Source organism: Anser cygnoides, chromosome 25 (assembly GCF_040182565.1).
Source record: "Anser cygnoides isolate HZ-2024a breed goose chromosome 25, Taihu_goose_T2T_genome, whole genome shotgun sequence".
Lineage (NCBI taxonomy): Eukaryota > Metazoa > Chordata > Aves > Anseriformes > Anatidae > Anser > Anser cygnoides.
In genome coordinates, this window is record NC_089897.1 from 3,185,670 (window position 1) to 3,204,963 (window position 19,294).

A 19,294-nucleotide genomic window follows, 5' to 3' on the forward strand; every position below is an offset into this window, starting at 1 on the left:
ACTCCTTGCCCTGCAGGACTGTATTAACAGCCAGAAAAGGGCACAGGGTGCAGCACTGCCCAGGCTTGGCGATGCTGCTTCTGTTCAGCAGGGCTGCAAACCCCCTGCTCACGCAGCCCGCTCCCAGCCCCGTCCTTCCTCAGCCAAAGCCACACGCTGAGATGATGGGGGCACTGCGGGGGGTGCACAACATCCCTGTCAGTGCCCACGGCCAGATGGGGCTGCCTGGCCCACCGCCCGGACAGCTGGACCTCAGCCTCCACCCCGGTGGCACCACTAACCCAGCCGCCTCGATAAGCCAGCCTGACCATCAGCCGGGATAAAAAATAATCCGACAATGCCCTCTGATGGTGGAAGCGATGTCTGGTGCGGGCAGTGCCGTGCCGGTGCTGAGCCCCTGGGCTTCAGGGCACGGGGTGACCTGGGGCAGAGGGTTCCCACCACAGGGCTGATGGAGGGGTGCTGCGGAGGAACCGGGCATTTTAGCCATAGGTTTGCAGTGCCAGGGCCCGCCAGGATAGCCAGGATGTCTATGCGAGGGCAGGCTGTGGGTCTGGCCCCACAGCCGAGCTGGGAATGCTCCTGCCTTGCCCCAGTGCTGGCTCCATCAGCCCGAGGGGGCTGTGCTGACGGAGGAGCTGCCCCGCGCTGCTGACCCCCGGTTAGCAGTGCGTTCACTCACCCTGATGGATCTGTCTGGGCTCTCTGTTATTAAACAGCATCTGACCTGCGCCGTCTCAGAGCTGTAAGTAATGAGGCCGCCTTCTTGCACATGAGCTATCGGTAGCTAACAGGGCCGATTCCTCCTCCAGATAATGCATGGGCACATCCTGACCCCGCGGCCTCGTGCCCTGGGGAGGAGATGCTGCTGGCAGGGTGACGGCGCGTGGTGAGGATGGAGAAATCGCTCTTGGATGAAGACACGTCAACAAGATTATGTTTTGATCTTGCTATTTCTTTTTTTTTTCCCCAGCCATGATCACTCTCCAGTGGCAGCAGGAAATTTTTCCCCTACCTCCCTCTTGTTGTTTTGCTTCTGGTTTATCCATCTTCATACGTTTTATAAATCTGGTCCTTTCCTTACGGGCTCAAAACCCACCTCCTCCACCCATAGTTGGGTGGGATGCTATGAGACCCCATAGCGTCCTCGGCAGCTCTTTCCCCTCTACCCCAACACCCACCCCCTACCCCACCCCCATTGCCAACCCCACAACAAGCAGGACACGGTGTTTGCTGAGGACCAAAGCTCAGACGGGCTTGGTTTATTGTCACAGGTAAGAACACATCCAGGGAGGGCTATGCCATGGCCAGGCCAACGCACGGGACCCCGGGAGCACTGCCGGGGAGGGGGCAGGCCCGCAGGCAGGGGGGCTGTGGCCGGGAGCATCACCCTGTGCTGTGCCGCTGCAGCATCCGCCTGGGGAAAGGAACAAGCCCTGAGCCCTGCAAGCTGCCTTGAGACCGCTGGTCAAGGGTGAGATGGGAAACCATGGCCCAGCTTTGGCTCCAGTGCAAGACGAGCTCAGCCCAGCCCTTCCACTCGTTCCTGCCCCCTAAAAATCAGCTATAACCCTTTAGCTCTGCTTCTCTGTCTCACACCCCTTTATACCTGCCCCCAGCCCCAATATTGCCCCCCATGTGCAAACAGCCCCACATCTCCAAGCTCTGCCTGCAAACCAGGGGCTCTGCCCACTGGCCTCTCACGTGTCTCTCCACGCACGTCCTCCTTCCTCCCGGCCCCATTTACAGCCCCCCTCCACCCGTACAAGGGGCAAGTTTCTGCTACCCCACCCCACCAGTGCACCTCCAGCCACGGGAGGAGGCAGCCCTGAGCAGGGGCTCCATCAGCAGCTGACAGGGGCTGATCCAGGACCCCAGCCTGCCCCAGCCCTGATGGAGTGATCCATCCTCCTTCCCTCCCACCCACAGCCCCAGCCCAGACCTACCTCATTCTTCGTCTCACCCTCCAACCTGTCCTCACTTGGGTACTGCAGGAGAGAATGGGAGATGTAAAACCCGTGAACTCCCCTCACCTCACTCCCCTCTGACATCTAAAAGTGAGCCAGGGCACAACAAATCCACCCGTGTGCACACACCAACGTACACCTATGTGCACCATCCCTGTGCATACATGGTCCAAGAGATTACGTGCAGGCACTGCCTTCTCCCGGACAGTTTGTTCCCAGGACCCCAGGTCCCAACCTAGCCGATGGCCAGGTGCTCTGTGTCCCCAGCACAAGGACAAGCTTGTCATCAAGGGCCGGGTGCTCTGCTGAGGCAGGGAAATGGGAGCTGGGAAGCCTGGGCAGGACCCGGAGACATAAATCAAGGCACCCCAGGTGCAAGTGAAGTGGTTTTGGCACATGTGGCTTGCAGATGACTTGGGACACAAGTGCTGGTGGATGCAGTGAGGAGCAAGCGACTGTCCCAGCCTCCACCAGCACCTCTGGCCCTTTGCCTCTGCGGTCTCTGGTTTCCTCCCCACCCTTCGGCCATGAACGTGGGAAGGTGATTTCAGGAACAAGGAACGATGCAAGACTGTCAACCCAAGAAGCCCAAAGCTCCAGCCCCACAGAGTTGCCCAGTGCACTAAGGCTCCCCCACCACCAGGACTCAACCAAAAACAGGGACAAACTGAACCACTGTGAAAGCAAGGACAGGGAAAGGCAGGCAGGGAGACCTGCTCCTCTCTCGTCTCAGCCACTCTTACTTTTCACGTCAAGTTTGCAGTCTACCGAAGCTTCTCCCAAGGGGTTCACAGCTTTGCAGGTGTAGATGCCCCCGTCAAAAGGGCCGGGCTTGCGGATTTCCAGGGAGCAGACACCCTGATCAATCAACGCTATGTATTTTGGGTCTTCCCGTATCTCCATCTGATTTTTCATCCAGATGATTTTGGGCTGGTAGGCAGCAAGATGTTTTTTTTTTTTTTAAGCAGGGAGAGAAACAAGAAATCTGACTGTCCCCAAAATGCAGCCACCTCCCTCTGCTCCATCTGAAGCTGGTGGCCATGGTGGGATCCACAGTCAGAAGCCATTTGAAGAGCAAGAACTCCTACTCTGAAGCCCCAGCCACCACCCACAGCTGCTCTCCTAGCGTAGAAGGAGACAGGACACAGCTTGAATTGCAACCAGCCTCCGCTCTACATGCAGAAACACCCCAGGCTTGCCCTAGTTTGACCTGGAGGACAGCTGCTGCCCCCCAACCCTATTCAACCCCAACCCAACATGACCAACCATTTCCCAACACTTCCAGCCACCTTGCAAGAGCCCAGCTGGTGGCTGCCTGCACGCAGGGGTGATGCTGCCCATGGAGGAGCCACTGACCTGGGGGAAGCCCCGGACAGAGCAGAAGAGGTGCGTGTTGTAGCCCCGGGTGGTGGCTCGGTCTGTCAGGGGCTGGGTGAACTTTGGAGGCTCCATCATGTCCCGTTCGGGGATCTTCTCTGGCTGGTAAACAGTTTCTAGGAAATTAATTAAGTGTAGGTTGAGGCAGAGCTTGGGATCCTGGGTTGACCACCACTTGGTCACAAGAACTCTGCCCAAAGTACCCCAAAATCCTTCTCCCTCACATAAGATAGACAGCATCTGGAGTGGCCTTGAGGACCTGGCTTCACACCAGCCTTGTCTACAGACCCCTTCTCATCCAACCACACCACGTTTGTGCCCAGTCCCGGGGGTGACAGGGGAGATACCCGTCTGCAAACCAGCACCACGATGCTTGCTCTGTGCAGAAGGTCGTATCCAGGCCATGCACCTCGCTGGACCTTCTGCTCCATCCCCAAAACTAAGTGCACAGAAATAGGAGCTGGAAGTAGGCTCTGGAGGTGGCAGAGACCTGCTTTGACCTCACCCCAGGGATGTTCGCTCCCTGATCCCTCCCAGGGGTCTGCCCATGACACAAGCCTTCCCTGAAGGAGAAAGGAGCTGGAGAAGGAGGACAGGGGACATCTATCCATCTGTCCTGAGGATGCACAGCCTTCACCCAACAGGGATCATTCCAGGCAGCATCACCACCAACCCAATGCTGAGGAAACCCCAGGGACAGGGGGAGACAGGACAGGGAGGGGACAGGAGCCCTCTTGCCCACCCCACCACCCCCAAGCCGTGTCCCTGTCCCCACTTGTCTTCTCGATGTGGGCCACCCCGGAGGCGACGGCTGCTTTCTCGCTCAGCCCGCAGGCATTCTCTGCGAACACGCGGAACGAGTAGGTGTTGCCCATGATGAGGTCGGATATGGTGCAGCTGGTGCGGGTGCAGCGCTCCAGTGCTGTGAACCATTTCTGAGGGGAAAAAAGAGCAGTGACAGGTTGTCCAAAGGAAGGGAACCCACGGGGCAGCCCAGAAAGCAGGGGTCCAGGAGTGGCTGTGCTCACCCCGCTTTTCTTGTCTGATTTCTGCACGGTGTAGCCCTTGATCTCGGAGTTCCCATTGTCCGCTGGGGGGGACCACTCCAGGGCCACGTTAAAGCCCCAAATATCCACCAGCTTCATGTTCTGGGGGGGACCTGGCGGCTCTGCAATTACAAACACACACAAGGCTGCATCCTTATTTGCTCCCCTCAAATTCTGCACCCCAACCATCCCTTTTGCTTCGCTTTTAATGTCTTCTCACCCTGTTGCAGCGCATGAGGGGTGAGAAGCTGCAATGGGCAGGGGCTGGTAGAAACCCTGCAGCCTTCACCAGAGCAATTCCTTCACATGTTAGAAGGACCCCAAAGCCCCTTGCCTTGCTGCTGGGCCTGTCCCATCCCACCAGACCAGGTGCCACCCCTGACCAAAGGGCAGAAAAGAGCCCCAGAGCCATGGCACAACCCCACAGGACCCCATCCATGGCCATACCAATCACTCGGATGTCCAGGGTGGCCTTGTCCTCTGCTCCGTTTATCTTCACGGCCAGCTGGTACTTGCCCGAGTCACTGCGCTGGGCCTCGCGGATGAAGAAGATCGTGTCCTTCTCTGTGTTGCGGATGGTGACACGGCTGGTGTCCAGGGGCTGCTCATTCTTGGTCCAGACCACCTGGGGCTGTGGCTTTCCCTGGAGCAACCCATGCAGGCAGGTTGGGAACCACTCAAGGGCATGGTCCTGGTGGGGTGGGCAGAGCCACCCTGCTATGTCCAGGTAGCCATGGCCTGGATATGGCCTCTCCTATCCAGCAAGGGCCAGGGAAAAAACTATGTCCGATCCCCGCCAGCCCCGCTGCCAGGAATCTGTCAGGCTCCAGGGATGATGCTGACACATGCTGGTCCCCAAAGTCCCCATGGAGCAAGTCCATTTGCCTGCCCAGGTCTTTGCAGACAGAGCTATGCTCATGTCGCCCAGGCACTCAGTGGCAGGGGCTTGAGTTTGGCATCCAGGGCTGATTCATGCCTGGAACATGGCCAGCACAGGCTCCCAGCTGCCTACAAGACATGGGATGGACACATCCCACATTGCAGGGGGACCTTTCTGCCTCTTGCTTCTCCCTGCTTGGCTGGGGTGTTTCATGGATGGCTTTTTCCCTTTATAGATGCCCTGGCAGAGGTTCTTTTGGGATGCCACAGGCAGCATGTAATAAATCAGCTCAGGAGATAAACTCCAGCTTGGTCCACCAGCATCAGCTTTGGTCCCTCCATCACAGAGCCTTGGGGCTACCCTGCTCCAAAGGCAGCTGCCCTCCCTGGGAGGAGCCCCGAAATTGTGCTTCTGGGTCCTGCAGCATGTGGCTGGGCCCCTGCCCTGCTGAGCTGGGTATGATCTGAACAGGGCTCATGGGCCAAGACAGCAGCAATGTCCAGTTCATGCCCTAGTCTGTTTGGGATCACCATCAATAAAGATGCTGCAGGACAAAAATGGGATCTGAGCAGGAATGGGACCCCATGAGACATGGGGGCCAGGACAAGCCAGCCCTCAGCTGGCCCCAGGCATGTCATGCTGGCAAGAAAAGTCACTGCGGAAAGCAACCTGCGGTGAGAAAACCCAAGAGCTTAAATCCCAAATTGCTCGCCTACCTGGAAAGGGATCATCAGGTTCACGGCATCCCCAACATGCCTGACGTAAGTCTGCCGCAGGTGACGAGGCATGCGGATCCTCGGGAGCTCTGGGGACCAGAAAGTGAAGTTGTGGGGCCAGGAAATCAGAGACCCCAGCTCACAGCCCAAGAGGTCCCACACTCCTGCATGGGCCAGCCCATCCCATACGTCCCCCACTTGGCCATCAGGATGTCCTGTCCTGAACCATGGCCACCTCTCCCTTCTCATCTCCAGGACCGTGCTTCTCTTCGCAGGGCCACACCAGCCAACCCCTTTGCCAGCACCCCCAGAATTACTTCCTTGTCCATCCTTGAGCCCGTGGTGACCAACGTGGGCTTTCCCAGCACAGCCCACATGGCAGCAAACCAGCGGACAGCATCTCCTGGTCAGGAAATACGTCTCCCCCAGCTAAGAAAGCAGACTTTCTAGAGACTCACAACCCAGCTTCCAGCCAGGACGAGGGTTGGTGAGCTCCATCGCTGTGGGCTCAGGGCTGCCAAGAGACCAAGGTGGCTCACAGGTCCACACAGCAGAGTCGGAAAAGCCCCAGGCTGGAAAAGGAAGGCTAACGTCCCCAAGGGAACATAACAAAGATAAGCAAAAAAAAAAAAAAAAAGTGACCAGAGAATGCTGATGGAGCGTGCATCTCCTTCCCAGGGTGAAAATAGCAGCCGCGTAACCCAACCGGCGTGGTGCCAGCAGTCCTGCTGGGGAGGCATCGGGTTTACGTGAGCCCCTCATAAAAGAGCCGTGTGTCTCTGCCTGGATTAAACGTGCCGGAGCTCAGCTCTTGGGAGGGGGCTTGGGGAGGCCAGAATTAAACCGTGAGCGAGTGATGCCTGAACAGCTGTGAGCGTGAGAGGGCTGGGGAGGGCCAGGAGATGCCCGGCGGTCCCAGATGGCCCCGCTGACAGCTGGGGTGGGCTCTGCTCCATGCATGCAGCCGCTCGCTGCAGGAATCCACGCCTCGGTGCTGCCACTTGGGCTCATCCGTCCCAGCAGGGCAGAGAAACCCAACCTCCATGGAGGGGCATGAATTCATGGGTGTTTTCCCCAGCTCAGCTGGAGAGGGCTGGTCAGGGTTGGTGGCCCAGCTGAAGCGTGGCCGTGGCTGAGAAAGCGTTTTTCTTGCCCTTGTTCCCTGCACAACACAACTCCTGCGCCAAATCCTTGGCTGGTTTCTCCCCGTCTCTCTCTCCGCCTCCCAAACCCACTCGCCTTCCCTCAACCCACCTGTTCTCAAGCTCCCTGCCGCCCGTACTGCTGCTATTTAAAATCCCTTGTGACGCTATAAATGAACTGGGGAGAGGTACAAAATGCAGTCCTGAATAAAACGTAAAGACCAGCATGTAAAGGGCAGGGCGGGGAGGAGCAGGCTCATGCACCCAGCACGCACCAGCACCGCTGGGGCAGACACAGGGCGGCAGCAGCCTGGAGGGGCCATTTGTTACTCAGCAAAGCCAGGAAGGACATGCAGGGCTCTATTTCAGATAAAACACAAAAGTTGGCAAGTGCCATTTGCTGATAAAGAGTTTCAGTCAGCAGAAAAAAAAAAATAAAAATAGAAATCTTAGAGGAAGAGCAAGTTGCACGTGGGTCTTTCAGCTCTTGGAGTTTTACACCTCTCAGCTGGTGCACGTGGTTGGGAAAAAGTCTGCAGCAAGGACAGGCAGCTTGGCCTGGGGGGTGCAGCACGGGACTAGAAGTGGGAAACCTGAGCCACGCGTTTGGCATCTCCTCCCAGTCCCCCACGGCTCGGTTTCCCCAGTCCCACAAGGAAAATAGCAATGCCGTTGGGATCTGGAGGTGAACGCGGCAAGGAGAGAGGTGCCACCTGCCAGACACCTCTGATATTTCTGCTTCAGCCACCGAAGGATCCGGCCCTGCCAGGCAGAGCCAGGGTCTGGACAAGGCAGCAGACACAGCACCCGCTGAGCCATGCCCACAGCCCCTGCAGCACCCATTCCAGACACTGGCAGTCCTCTCCAAACCCTTTCTGACAAAAAAAAAAAAAAGCTGACAGTTTCTGGAATAACTTCTGTTATCATTATTGCTATTTTTAAGCAGAAAGAAAAATCTGTTCTTTGAGTAATAGGAAGATTTGCACATTAAGAATTCCCTGTAAAGGACAAATAAGTCTCTATTTGCTGTTGGATAAGTGAAAACCAACTTTGCAATCCTACATCAGCCTCAGCACTCTCACAGCACCCCAGCAGGAATGTGAGTCTTCCTAAGCATGGGAGCAAGTCATTCATTAGCGTGTTCAGCATGATTAAAGTTCCCGTGGTCCCGACAACCCGCTCTCGACTTTCCTGAGCTAAACAAACAAAGCTGCCGCTGCCCGACACGCGTGTGCTGGCATACTAGAGATGTGAGCGTGGCCAAGGAGGGGAGACGCGAGACCATTTCCCAGCCATTGCAATGTTCTACGTGGCCCTGCAATTTGGGTGCAGCGCTTTTTCCCCCAAAGCCTCACCATCTACAGGGCCGGTGCCTTGCGGTCAGGAAGCGTCGTCCCCATCCCACCCCAAGGGAACCGGGCCCAGTTCTGGAGGACAACATCTCGGTGAAAGGCTGGATTGCGACACATGAGAGGGCAGAGGCTGGTGGGGCTGTAGGGATGGGCTGCGACTCCTTTGCCTGCTGATAGGGCACACGGGGACAGTGCATGTCCCCAGTACTCACGGGTGATCTCTCTGACGAGCACCGGCTGCTCCAAGGTAGCCGGGACACTGGTGCCGCCGGCGCTGACAGCCTTCACCCGCACGTGGAGCTTGTCACCAGAGCCGAGGTCCTGGATCGTGTACCGGGTGGAAAGAAAGGGCTCCTTGTTCACCGCTGCCCAGTCTGTGCCTACAACAAACCCAGCGGAGCACTTCAGCCATGACACGGACAGGCGGGTGGATGCACGTACCCCAAACAGCAGGATCAAGCCCCAAGGGGTGAAACCCAGAGGCAGAAAACCGCTTCCTTGCACAGGCACGAGCAGAAAGAGTCATCCTGTTGGATTTGGGGCAGTGAGAGAAAAAGGCATCTGAGGGAGGGGGCTGGCCTCCCCTCCGCAAGGGGTGTGGGTTACCAAATGCTGGCAGATGCTCAGCTGCTGAGCAGGAGGCTGCTTGCAAGGCGTTAGGCCAACAAACGTGGTCTCTGCTGGCTTTCCAGGTGCATTTCTGGAAGTAGTTAAGATCCTCTGACCACCCTGCCAGCCTATCCTCTCCTCCAGGTGCCCCAGGATACCTTGCTGGGGCTCACCACGCTCCCCAGCCCGTCCTCATCCTCAAGCAAGGTCTGCCCATCGCCTGCAAATGGCATTAATCAGAGCAGCCCTCACTCAAACTTGACCCCCCCCCCCCCCCACCACCCATGGTCTTGTACGAGCTCAGATACAGCAATTTGAGTCCACGTGGCGACCACTGAATGACTACAGCTCTTCTGTCACCCAGCCAAGCCCAAAGCAAGCTAGGAAAGCATCCAAAACCGTGCTCTTTGGGAGGCTGTTAGACAGCTCCCTCCAGGAACGGCTTCTCCCAGCAAGGGCCCCCTCACACTCCCAGTCCCGCCGTGGTCACCTCCCGGTCCCCAGCCCAAGGGTGAAAGCCTCCCATGGCCATGCTCGTGGCTCAGCTTGTCGGTCGTGCCTGCCACTAACTAAACAGCCAAGGGTCACAGCTCAAGTTCCCCGAGGCCTGTGGACCACCCAGGTCTCCCAAAGCACCTCAGCCTCATGCAGCACCCAGCCCACCAACCCCAGCCGCCCCTCGCTGACCCCCGCAGTCTCACAGCTCATTCACTCTCACCCCAAGCCCCAGCAGGGCTTCATGAGAGCGCCCAAAACATTTCTCAACGCCTACCTCATCCCACCAACTGGCAATGCGACCACAGAGCCACAGGTAATCGCCGCCAGCCACCAGTCCATCCCCACCCACCGCAGCCATCGTCCCTCCAGGCTCCTCGAGCCCCATCTCCCTCTGGGCTGGGCTTGCCTGCTGCCTCATGCCAGCCTCTCTCGCACTGCCCAGCCCTTTCCTTCCTCATCCTCCCACCATCTGTGCATCCTTTTGAGCACGGGAGAATTGTGTCTGCTTTCCTCTCAGGTCTCGTAATCCCATCCCACCCCAAGTCCATGCAGAGCTGGTGGCCGTCAGGGACCATCCCCAGTGGGCACTCTGGCCTCTCCTCCACCCTCTAGCTGGATGCAGCAGTGATGTTAGACACTGGTCCAGCCCCCTGATAAAGAAATCACTGCTATCTGAAGAAAACAGGAAGCCCCTCTCCTCCACAGAAAAAAAAAAAAAAGAGAAAAGAAAAAAAAAAATTGGGCAAAGAAAGGGGAACAGGATACAGGGAAACACACTGCCAGGTTCTGCCCAGCTCCGTCCCACACCAGTGCTCCATGCTTACGAGGCAGGAAAGCCCAAGCCTACTTCCATCTTTGCAGATCTCCACCAGGTATCCATCCAGGCCTGACCGGCCCGTCTTCTCAGGGGCTTTCCAGGTCAGCGTAACCGAGTTTTCGCTCACTTCTTCCACAGTCAGGGACAAGGGGGAGCTGGGCGGCTCTGTAACAAACCCGCAGTGGTGAGGGGCAGGATCCCAGGCAGCGGGGCCTCAGCCCACCCACCTCCTAACCCCCCAGCCCATCCTCATGCATCCCCCTCCCCACTTCAGTGTCCAGTCCCCTCCTCACCTGCTTTGGGTTTCTCAGGCTCAGGGGCAGGGTGCTCAGCTGGGGGGGCTGGGGAACCTTCTTCGGGGGCTGGAGTCGCTTCTGCCGTGGGGACGGGAGCTGACACATCTGTGGGGGCCGGGGGCTGCTCTGCGGCAGGGGGATGCTCAGGGGCTGGGGCCCCTTCAGCAGCTGGTGCTGGTTCTTCTTTCGGGGTTGGTGCTGGCTCTTCCTTTGGGGCTGGTGCTGGTTCTTCCTTTGGGGCTGGTGCCGGCTCTTCCTTTGGGGCTGCGGGAGCCGGGTCTGCGGCTGGAGGTGCGGTTTTGCCAGTCATTGCTGCAAAGCCTAGGGGGTGTTTTGGGGTCTCTGCTCTGGGATCTCTGCTCTGGATTGGGGTCCCGGCTCCAGACCTAAAGTCTCTCCTCCAGACCTGGGATCTTGATGCTGAAGATGGGGTCCCTGCTCCAGACCAGGCGTCTCCACTCTGGATTCGGTGTCTCCACTCCGGACGGACAGTCTCCGCTGCAGGACGGCTGTGCTGGGAGGGGGGAACCAGGTCACTGAGCCGGGACAGGGGCTGGGAGATTTTTATAGGCTTGGGCTGGCACTTGTCACCTCCCTGCAAACCAATCTGCCTGCGCAGGCGGGGGCCGCCAGGAATAGCCACCCGGGACCTGCACATTCAGCAGCATGCCCCTACCCCCTCCTATGGGACTGCAACACATGGTCCTGCCCCCCCGCCACCTCCCAGGCCCACACGGGACTAGGCAGGCCAGGGCCAGGTCACCTTTCTTTGGGGACACAGCTCCTGTACCCAGCACCAAAGCCCCTGCGAGCTGCGCAACCCCCCCACACTGCCCCCAGCCTCTCCAAGCTCCCCAAACCTCGTCCCAGCCCTTGTGTTGACACAAGGCTTCCCCACCTCTGAGCCTTCCGGTAAATCCTGCGCTGCTCCCCCAGCCCACCTGCCCCCCATGTCCCATGTCCACAGACCCTACCACAACCCCAATTCGCTCCATTCCCAGCTTCCCCTTCAGCCCCAGAAGAGTTGAGGATGGAAAGCACCTCGTGCGATCGTCCAGACCAACCCTTCACCAAAGCAGGGGCACCAAGCACAGGATGCTCGTGACCTCCTCCAGTCCCCTGTGCCCAGGCCTTCTCCTAGCTCCTACCTGAACCCTTGCAGCCCAGACCCTCCTCTGGTCCCCTTCTCAGCCCTAGACCCTCTCCCTCCATGTCCTCCCCATAGCCCCTTGGCTTGACGCCATGGTTTCTCCACCACGGTTCCTTCCAGCCCTCAACACATGCCCATGACCCAGCCCTGCAGACCCACCGCCCTGAAGAAGGTAGATCTCAGGCCAGCCCCACACTCTGTTCTCCAGCCTCTGCCCTGCACATACCCCCCCTCATCCACGGGGTCTGGTCACCCCAGGACTCACGTCCAGCCACCCTTCTGCCAGCCCCAAACTGATTCACCCCAAAGCCCCATGCTGGCCCAGGAAAGCCCCGTTAGGCTGTAGGATAGAAACCTGCTCACCCCTTGCCTATCCTCATTTCCCTTGCTTGTCGTGTGAGACACTACTGAAAATGTCTCTGTAACCTATAGTTTAATTCTTTAGCCTTCCTCAAATTCGGTCAACAGAGTGTTTTCTCCTGTTCCCAGCTGCTCACCTGCCTCCAGAGATGCTGCTGTGGAGGAGCCAAGCAGGCCCGGTTCTCCTGGGCACTGCTCCAAAGGCTTTCGTGGTCCCCAGGAAACACCTCCAAACATGAACATCAGGGTCAAGACGCCACTGCTGGACAAGAGCAAAACCCCTTTAGCCAGGCTGGTGTTTAACAGGATGGTGACATCCCAAAAAACAGCCAGAGGGCTGTGAAGGATGCCTCCTGCTCCCCGTGGAGCAGGAGCCCTGCACGGGGAATGGAGCTGGTGGGAGGAAGAAGAGTTGGCCAGGGTAGCACTGCTGCTGTTTCGCCCAGCGGGCATCAGAGGGTCCTGAAACCCTCTGCCCTACACAGATAGATGTGAGGGGACATGGAGGGGTGATCGCTGATCCTCAGAAAGAGCACGAAGGAGCCCCTGCACTTTCTGCTAGCCCTGCAAGTAAGCCAAGTAGAAAACCCATCATAGCCCCCAGCCCAACGAGTCACAGGGGGATCAGGTAACAAGAGCACAAACCCTCCTGCTGCCCCAATCTCCCTGTGGGCCCTGGAGGCTGAGTCTGGCAGCACAACCCTCCTGCTCCAGGGAGGAGATTTTTCCCCCTCAGTTATTTCAGCGACTGCGTTTGGCAGCGGGACAGAGCCAGGACACCAAGAGATGGTATCAGTATCTCAGGGAGGGTATATTTCCTCCAAAACTACGTGATAACCCCAGCGTTCCTCATATACTTTCACCAGTGAGAAGGAATGTCACTAATAATGGATCTTCCTTCTCCTAAAAGGCCTTTGGATGCCAGAGGGCTGAGCTCCCTGAGGCAGGGGAGGGTGACACAGGGTTCCCAGCGATTTTACTGCACCCCATGGATGGGTGCTGGCAGTTCCCCTGCTCCCTGGAGCATGTTGGAGCCAAGTGGGTCACAATCCAGAAAATTTTCTACAGCTGCTCTGGCTAAAAAGAAGGTGTCCTGCCCCCCAGCACAGCGATGTAGGGCTAGAGGAGACCATCCATCCATCCTTCTCCAGCTGCCCCCAGAGGGGCTAGGACCCAGAGGGTGGTACTGGAGAAACTCCATTTCCTCTATACCATGACCCACAGGGATTTCGTCCTGTTCTGGATGATCTCAGCATCTTCTCAACCTAGAGGGAGGTGGGATCAAACCTCCAAATGCCTCTGTCTAGAACTGGCGTTGTCTGTAGTCCTACCTCTGCGATTATCAGAGTGGCATCTCCATGGGGACTTTAAGTAGACAAACACTCAGCTTTGTCTGTGGGACACATTCACCTGGCCCACGCCTTGGTGGCTCCATCAGCTCAAAGGTGTTCCATCACCTCCAGGCTCCCACAAACAGCATCACCTCTGCTTGGAAATCTTTGTTTTTCTCTTTCCCACACCCCCGGAAGATGGTTGTGGTGTCTAATCTAAACCAGAACACTTTGCGAAAAGCAAGTTTCTTTTGATTATGTGTTAAGAAAGGCAATTTAAAGAACTCAGAAATGGAAAAAAAAAAATCAATACCAAAACTATAGTTCATAAGGAAATGAGCACTCAGATTTCTCTTCTATTTCAATTTGGGTGAGTGCAGCTGGAAATCAAACGCTTTCCTCTGGAAAAAGAACATCAGTGCAATTATTTCACTTGCAGTTCTTGATATGAATGAAATCTGAGGTTTTAAGACCTGCTCGGTGACGTTTAGATGCTGTTTTCTCTGGTGACTCACGGGATGACTCATAGGTTAAGAGCAAGTGAATCAACACGGTTTATCATCCAGACTTATCTGGGCCACGTTACTGTAGTATATTGGCATCTTGTTTATTCTCGCATCGCAACAAGACCGCCGGATGTCGAATACACCAAGCACAGAAGCACTGTGCTCCCTGCCATAGATCACAAAGGCGTCGTGGCAGGTTGCCCAAATCCAAAGTCAAAGGGTTCCCACAGGGACCAGCCGCAGGAGATGAAGGTGTTTGATTACCCACCATGACAGCTTCGCTTGCGGGTACAAAACGGAGAGGGAGAAGCTGCTCCCATGGAGCCACTCCACCAGCCAGGGTGGAACAAGGTGTCCCAGCAAGAGGCCCCCCACTTTGGGGTCACAAAAGGTAATCTGAGGACGGAGACGAAAGGAGATGCTGTGGTGGTTTTACTCAGGTGGGCAGGCAAGCTCCACCACAGCCGCTCTCTCACTTCCCCTCCTCAAAGGGAAAGGGAAAGAAAATACGATGCGAAGGGCTCAAGGGTTGAGACGAGGACAGGGAGATCAGATCGCTCAACAATTATCATGATGGACAAAACAGACTTGGAGTAGGGAGACAGTAAGATTCATTGCCTATTACTAACAAGCTAGAGAAGTGAGAAACAAAGGAAAGAAACCAAAAATGCCTTCCCCTCATCTGCCCTCTTCCACCTCCTCCCCCCAGGCAGCGCAGGGGAACGGGGAATGGGGGCTGCGGTCAGTCTATGGCACTTCATCTCTGCCACTCCTTCAGGATGCCGTCCTTCCCAAACTGTGCCTGCGGGGGCTGCCCACAGGCCGCAGCCCTTCAAGAACTGCTCCCACACGGCTCCGTACCACGGGGTCCATCCATCCCCCAGGAGCAAACTGCTCCAACCTGGGTCCCCCACGGGCGGCAGCTCCCCCCAGACCCCCTGCTCCTGCGTGGGCTCCTCTCCATGGCTGCAGCTCTGGCCCGGGGCCTGCTCCTGCGGGGGCTCTCCATGGGCCGCAGCCCCCTCCAGGCCACATCCACCTGCTCCACCGGGGGCTCCTCCACGGGCTGCAGCGTGGAGATCTGCTCCATGTGGGACCCATGGGCTGCAGGGGGACAGCCTGCTCCACCAGGGGCCTCTCCACAGGCCGCAGGAGACTTCTGCTGCGTGCCTGGAGCACCTCCTGCCCTCCTGCTGCACCGACCTGGGGGGCTGCAGTGCTGGGTCTCACTCCTTGCTCCCCCAGATGCTGTTCCCCAGCAGTTTTTTTCCTCTTTTCTTAAATACGCTCTCACAGAGGCACAAACAACATCGCTTATTGGCCCAGCTTTGGTCAGCGGCAGGGCCCTTATCTAACATGGGGCAGCTTCTGGATTCTTCTTGCAGAAGCCACCCCTGTGGGCCCCTGCTACCCAAACCTTGCCATGTAAACCCACTACAGATTCCCCCCCGGGTGAGTGCTGCACCTCGGCATAAAAACTGAGCACACTGAGCGGGCTGCGCTGGCTGTTCCCACAGGCAGATGGGGGTTGGACGTTGAAATTTTAGTAATAATTTAAATAGCAATGCATTTTGCCTGAAACTCGAAGTATTTGAGGATTTAGCTGAAATGCAGGGTATTCGCAATTTCCAGTGAGAAATGATCTTTTCTGTACGGGAAGTAGGTACTATTTATAAATTGGTTTTGGCCAACATTTCCAGCCCACATTTATGGATACACTGCCTTACTTATCCTCCAGGTAAAATATAGGTCTAAGTGATGAGATCTTCGTTTCTTACTTACAGAATCAGATCCTCCTCATGCCGCTGTAATTCAAGCCCCCCCACAAAGAAGCAGCATGGCCATTTTTCTTGCTGGGCTTATTGACAGGACCCCAGTGCAGAGAGAGAAATCTGGCTGCACCCCTAAAGAGCCAGGTTAGGAAATCATAGCATCAGGGACATGCTGGGTGGAATGGGGGAAAGCCCAGGCATTCCCGACGGTGACAGCTGATGTGTCTGTGTGGGAAGACAGAAGACGCCTCCGACAGCTGGACCAAATCCTGGAGGATTTTAGAGATTTCAGTCCCTAAACAGGTCTCCAGTATTCAGCAAGAGGTGGCGAGGTTTTTCCACTTGCATGTCTAAAGCCAAGCAGAGACACCAAAGGCCCAGAATAAATGAAGGATCTGTGTTGTATGGGTGGTTACAGCTCCTCAAAGGTTGGGTTGGGTTGGAAGGGACCCTTAAAGACCACCCAGCCCAATTCCCCTGCTGCAGGCAGGCACACCTGACACCAGACCAGGTTGCTCAAAGCCCTGTGCAACCCGATTTCTAATGATGGGGATAACCACAACTTCTCTGGCAACCTGTTCCTGTGTCTCAGCACATTCATTGCAAAAAATCTCTTCCGTCAACCTAAACCTACCCTCTTTCAGTTTAGAACTGCTGCCCCTTGTCCTGCCACTATGGGCCCTGATAAGGAGTTCTTTCTCCATTATTGTTATAAGTGCTCTTTATATATCATAGGAGTCAACAAGGAGCAGCCACCCACTGCCTGTATCACGGTGGGGAAGGGGACACCCAGGGCTGACAACATTCCCATTGACACCCCACGGCGGGATATAGCCAAAGCCAGCCAGCAGGAGAGACCAGGAACCTTCGCCATCTCCAAATGGCCATATCCAGCCCTGCATATGCTGTGTGGCCTGGGAGTCCATGGAAGACTCCACAAACAGCCTGGAGAAATACCCCAAACCCCAGATTTCAGCAGAAAGGAGGTTCTCAAACCGCTCTGGGGCAGACCTTGCTGCCAGCCATGAATGTGGCTGGAGATGGTTCTCATGCGGGGCTGTCCCCTCATGGGGACCTCCTTGTCCATCCCCTCCCTGGGGGGTTAAGCCAGAGCTCCAAAAACCAGGGCGCTCACACAGAGACCACTCAGCCGCCGACCACGGCTGCGGGCTCAGGGTTTCTCAGCGCCCTGCAGGCCACGTCACGCCTGCCCGGCTCCCAGCAGCATTTCCAGGCTCCCCGTCACCGCGATATTCGCAGCGTGCTGAGTCAAGCGGCCGGGACAGGCGGCAGGTGGGCTGGGACGTAGACAAGCTTTCCGAGTTGTGCACCACACGCAAGCAGAGGCTTACTTCACCCCACAGCAATGAGTGCAGGCAGGGGCTCCGGGGCCGAGCGGGGACATGGGCTTGACCCCTCTCCTGAAGTCCCCCAGGCAGGAGATTGAAGCTAGCAAGGCTTTAAAACATCCTTTTCAGGTGTAGAAAACACAGCCAGGCACCAGAGATGTGGCCAGCTTGATTCAGGGTGTCTCCGAGCTCCCACTGGGATCTCCGCCAGGCACAGAAATACCATTTGTGCAGCCCCACCTGGTGCACACTTGGGGATGTCCCCACTGCGTTGTCACGCATCAGCTCCCAGCACCAGCGCCCAGCATCACCACGGCTCCATTCAGCGCTTGGGGCTCCCCCACCATCAGCACCAGCCCGTGATGCAGCACAGTTGGGTACCCGGCGCTGAAGCCTTCCCGCTGGAATTGAGAGCTGCCAGATGTGGGCAGGGCTGACGGATGCAAACACCCAGCCCCACCGGCATCTTCAGGGTGCTATTTTTGGGCAGCGATGGGATAACTCTCCTCCGAGCTGGCAGGGAGAGAGAAACAGAGAAACCCACGCGGGGATGCCCAGACTTTGCCCAGTGCCTCACTGGGAACCGAGCCCAGCTCAGTTTCCCCGGGGATGGCACCACGGTGGAGCAGCATCGCTGCTGCCCCCGCCAGAGCAGTCCCGTGGCACATCACGGCGCGAGGTCGGCACAGGGCAGGAGCGGTGACCTCCTGGGACAGGACGTGACGGGCTGGCAGAAGCACTCACGGACCTTGGCACCACATCAGTTGCCTGCCGTGCCTCTGGCACCCAGAAGCAATGACAAACCCGGGGCATCGCTCTGCCTTTGGTGGTTCTTTTTCCAGTCCTGCCCCACCTCCAGGGCTGCCAGCAGGAGCTTACCTAGGGCAGGCTGAGCCCACGCCAGCCCCGCTGCCCACAGCCTGCCTGGGTGTCACCTCCACCGAGGGCCGGGGACAGCAGCTGGGGACACCAATAATGCTCTGTCATCACCTGCCCTGCCTGGTCCCACTTTGGGACAGGGAAAAGCTGCAAACAGCACCTTGTGTTCTCCCCTCCATCAAAAGTCAGGTGCTCAGCAAGTCCCAAAATGATCCAAGCAACCCCTGCTATTTTATACCAGATTTTCCCCTGGGGGGAGATGCAACCACACAGCCGCATGTTTCGCTCCCCGAGCTGTGCCCAGCGCTGCTGGGTGATCCCTCTGCCAGCAGGCAGGGGGTTGGGATGCTCTGCAAGAGAAGGAACCAGCCCAGCCCCGGGACTCCACCAGCACCAAGGGCTGATTTCTTCACCGTGCCAGCCGCTTGCTCGGGTGCTTGCTCACCTTACGCAGGGGCAAACGCCTCAGCCCAGAGCCCTGCTTTGCTGACCCCTGCGCCTGCAGTCCTAGGCAGCACCCAGTGTGTCCCAGTTAGCCCAGCTGGTGCCCAGCCCTGATGTAAAAAAAACCACACCACTGGCCCATTACAGCCTGAGCACATGCTCCTGGTCTCACCGGACCTTCAGCATCCCCTTACCTCCACCAAGGACTAAGGTCACCTCTGGTGTCCTCAAGGCCCCTCCTGCAGGATCAGGATCCCTATCTCTGCTTCCTCTTCCCAACTCCTCCCTTGCATTTTCACATCCACACCCCTCATTTCTTTGCCCTAAATGTTTCCACCTGCACCCTCACCTGCCTCCATCCCCTCCTCCTTTCTGCACCCTCCTCCTCTTGCCCCATGCAGAGTCCCTGTCGTGCTCCACCCCGCTGTGGTGGAGCAGGGAATGGTCCTTTTGGCTGAAAGCAGCAAAGCTGACGGGGACCAGCATGATGCCCTGCACCCATCCCAGCCCTGGGGGCACCAGGACCAGCCATGGTTCGGATGGGGCAGCTGGTAGTCTGCAGAGGTCCCCAAGGCCTCTGTGGGGGTGGCAGGCACCCTGAGGGCTGTCCCTCCCAAGGACGCGCGGAAGCCAAGGGGAGCAAATCCTGGACAAAGGGCAGCAGGTTCTGGACTCCCTCCCCCCCCCCCCCCCCTAAGACCCCCTCTTCCCAGGCACCTTCATGCGGGACCCTCCCTGCTGTGCCCCCCTCCCTGCAGAGTTTGCTGGATCAGAGGGGCTACAAGGGGTCAGAGCATCCACAG

General features: G+C 57.4%; 1 protein-coding gene across 1 annotated transcript; it reads right to left on the reverse strand.

The window, feature by feature from the left end:
• Positions 1-1,229: 1,229 nt before the first annotated feature.
• MYBPH (myosin binding protein H) lies at positions 1,230-11,214 on the reverse strand. Its single transcript, XM_066983241.1, has 11 exons — positions 10,698-11,214; positions 10,435-10,569; positions 8,693-8,860; positions 5,987-6,075; positions 4,838-5,033; positions 4,373-4,512; positions 4,120-4,279; positions 3,324-3,460; positions 2,711-2,897; positions 1,947-1,988; positions 1,230-1,417 (listed from the first exon to the last, which is right to left on the reverse strand). Exons 1-10 carry the CDS (start codon positions 11,008-11,010, stop codon positions 1,978-1,980), a joined length of 1,536 nt encoding a protein of 511 aa, XP_066839342.1. The 5' UTR covers positions 11,011-11,214; the 3' UTR covers positions 1,230-1,417; positions 1,947-1,977.
• Between the last annotated feature and the right edge of the window lie 8,080 nt (positions 11,215-19,294).

Excerpts from the sequence above, each read along its gene's own strand:
- MYBPH (XM_066983241.1), bottom strand. The coding sequence starts at position 11,010 with ATGACTGGCAAAACCGCACCTCCAGCCGCAGACCCGGCTCCCGCAGCC. Across the intron at positions 8,861-10,434 it reads GGAGATCTGCAAAGATGGAA|GCACAGACTGGGCAGCGGTG; the intron begins GTAGGCTTGGGC and ends GGTTTGTTGTAG. Across the intron at positions 4,280-4,372 it reads AATCAGACAAGAAAAGCGGG|AAATGGTTCACAGCACTGGA; the intron begins GTGAGCACAGCC and ends TTTTCCCCTCAG.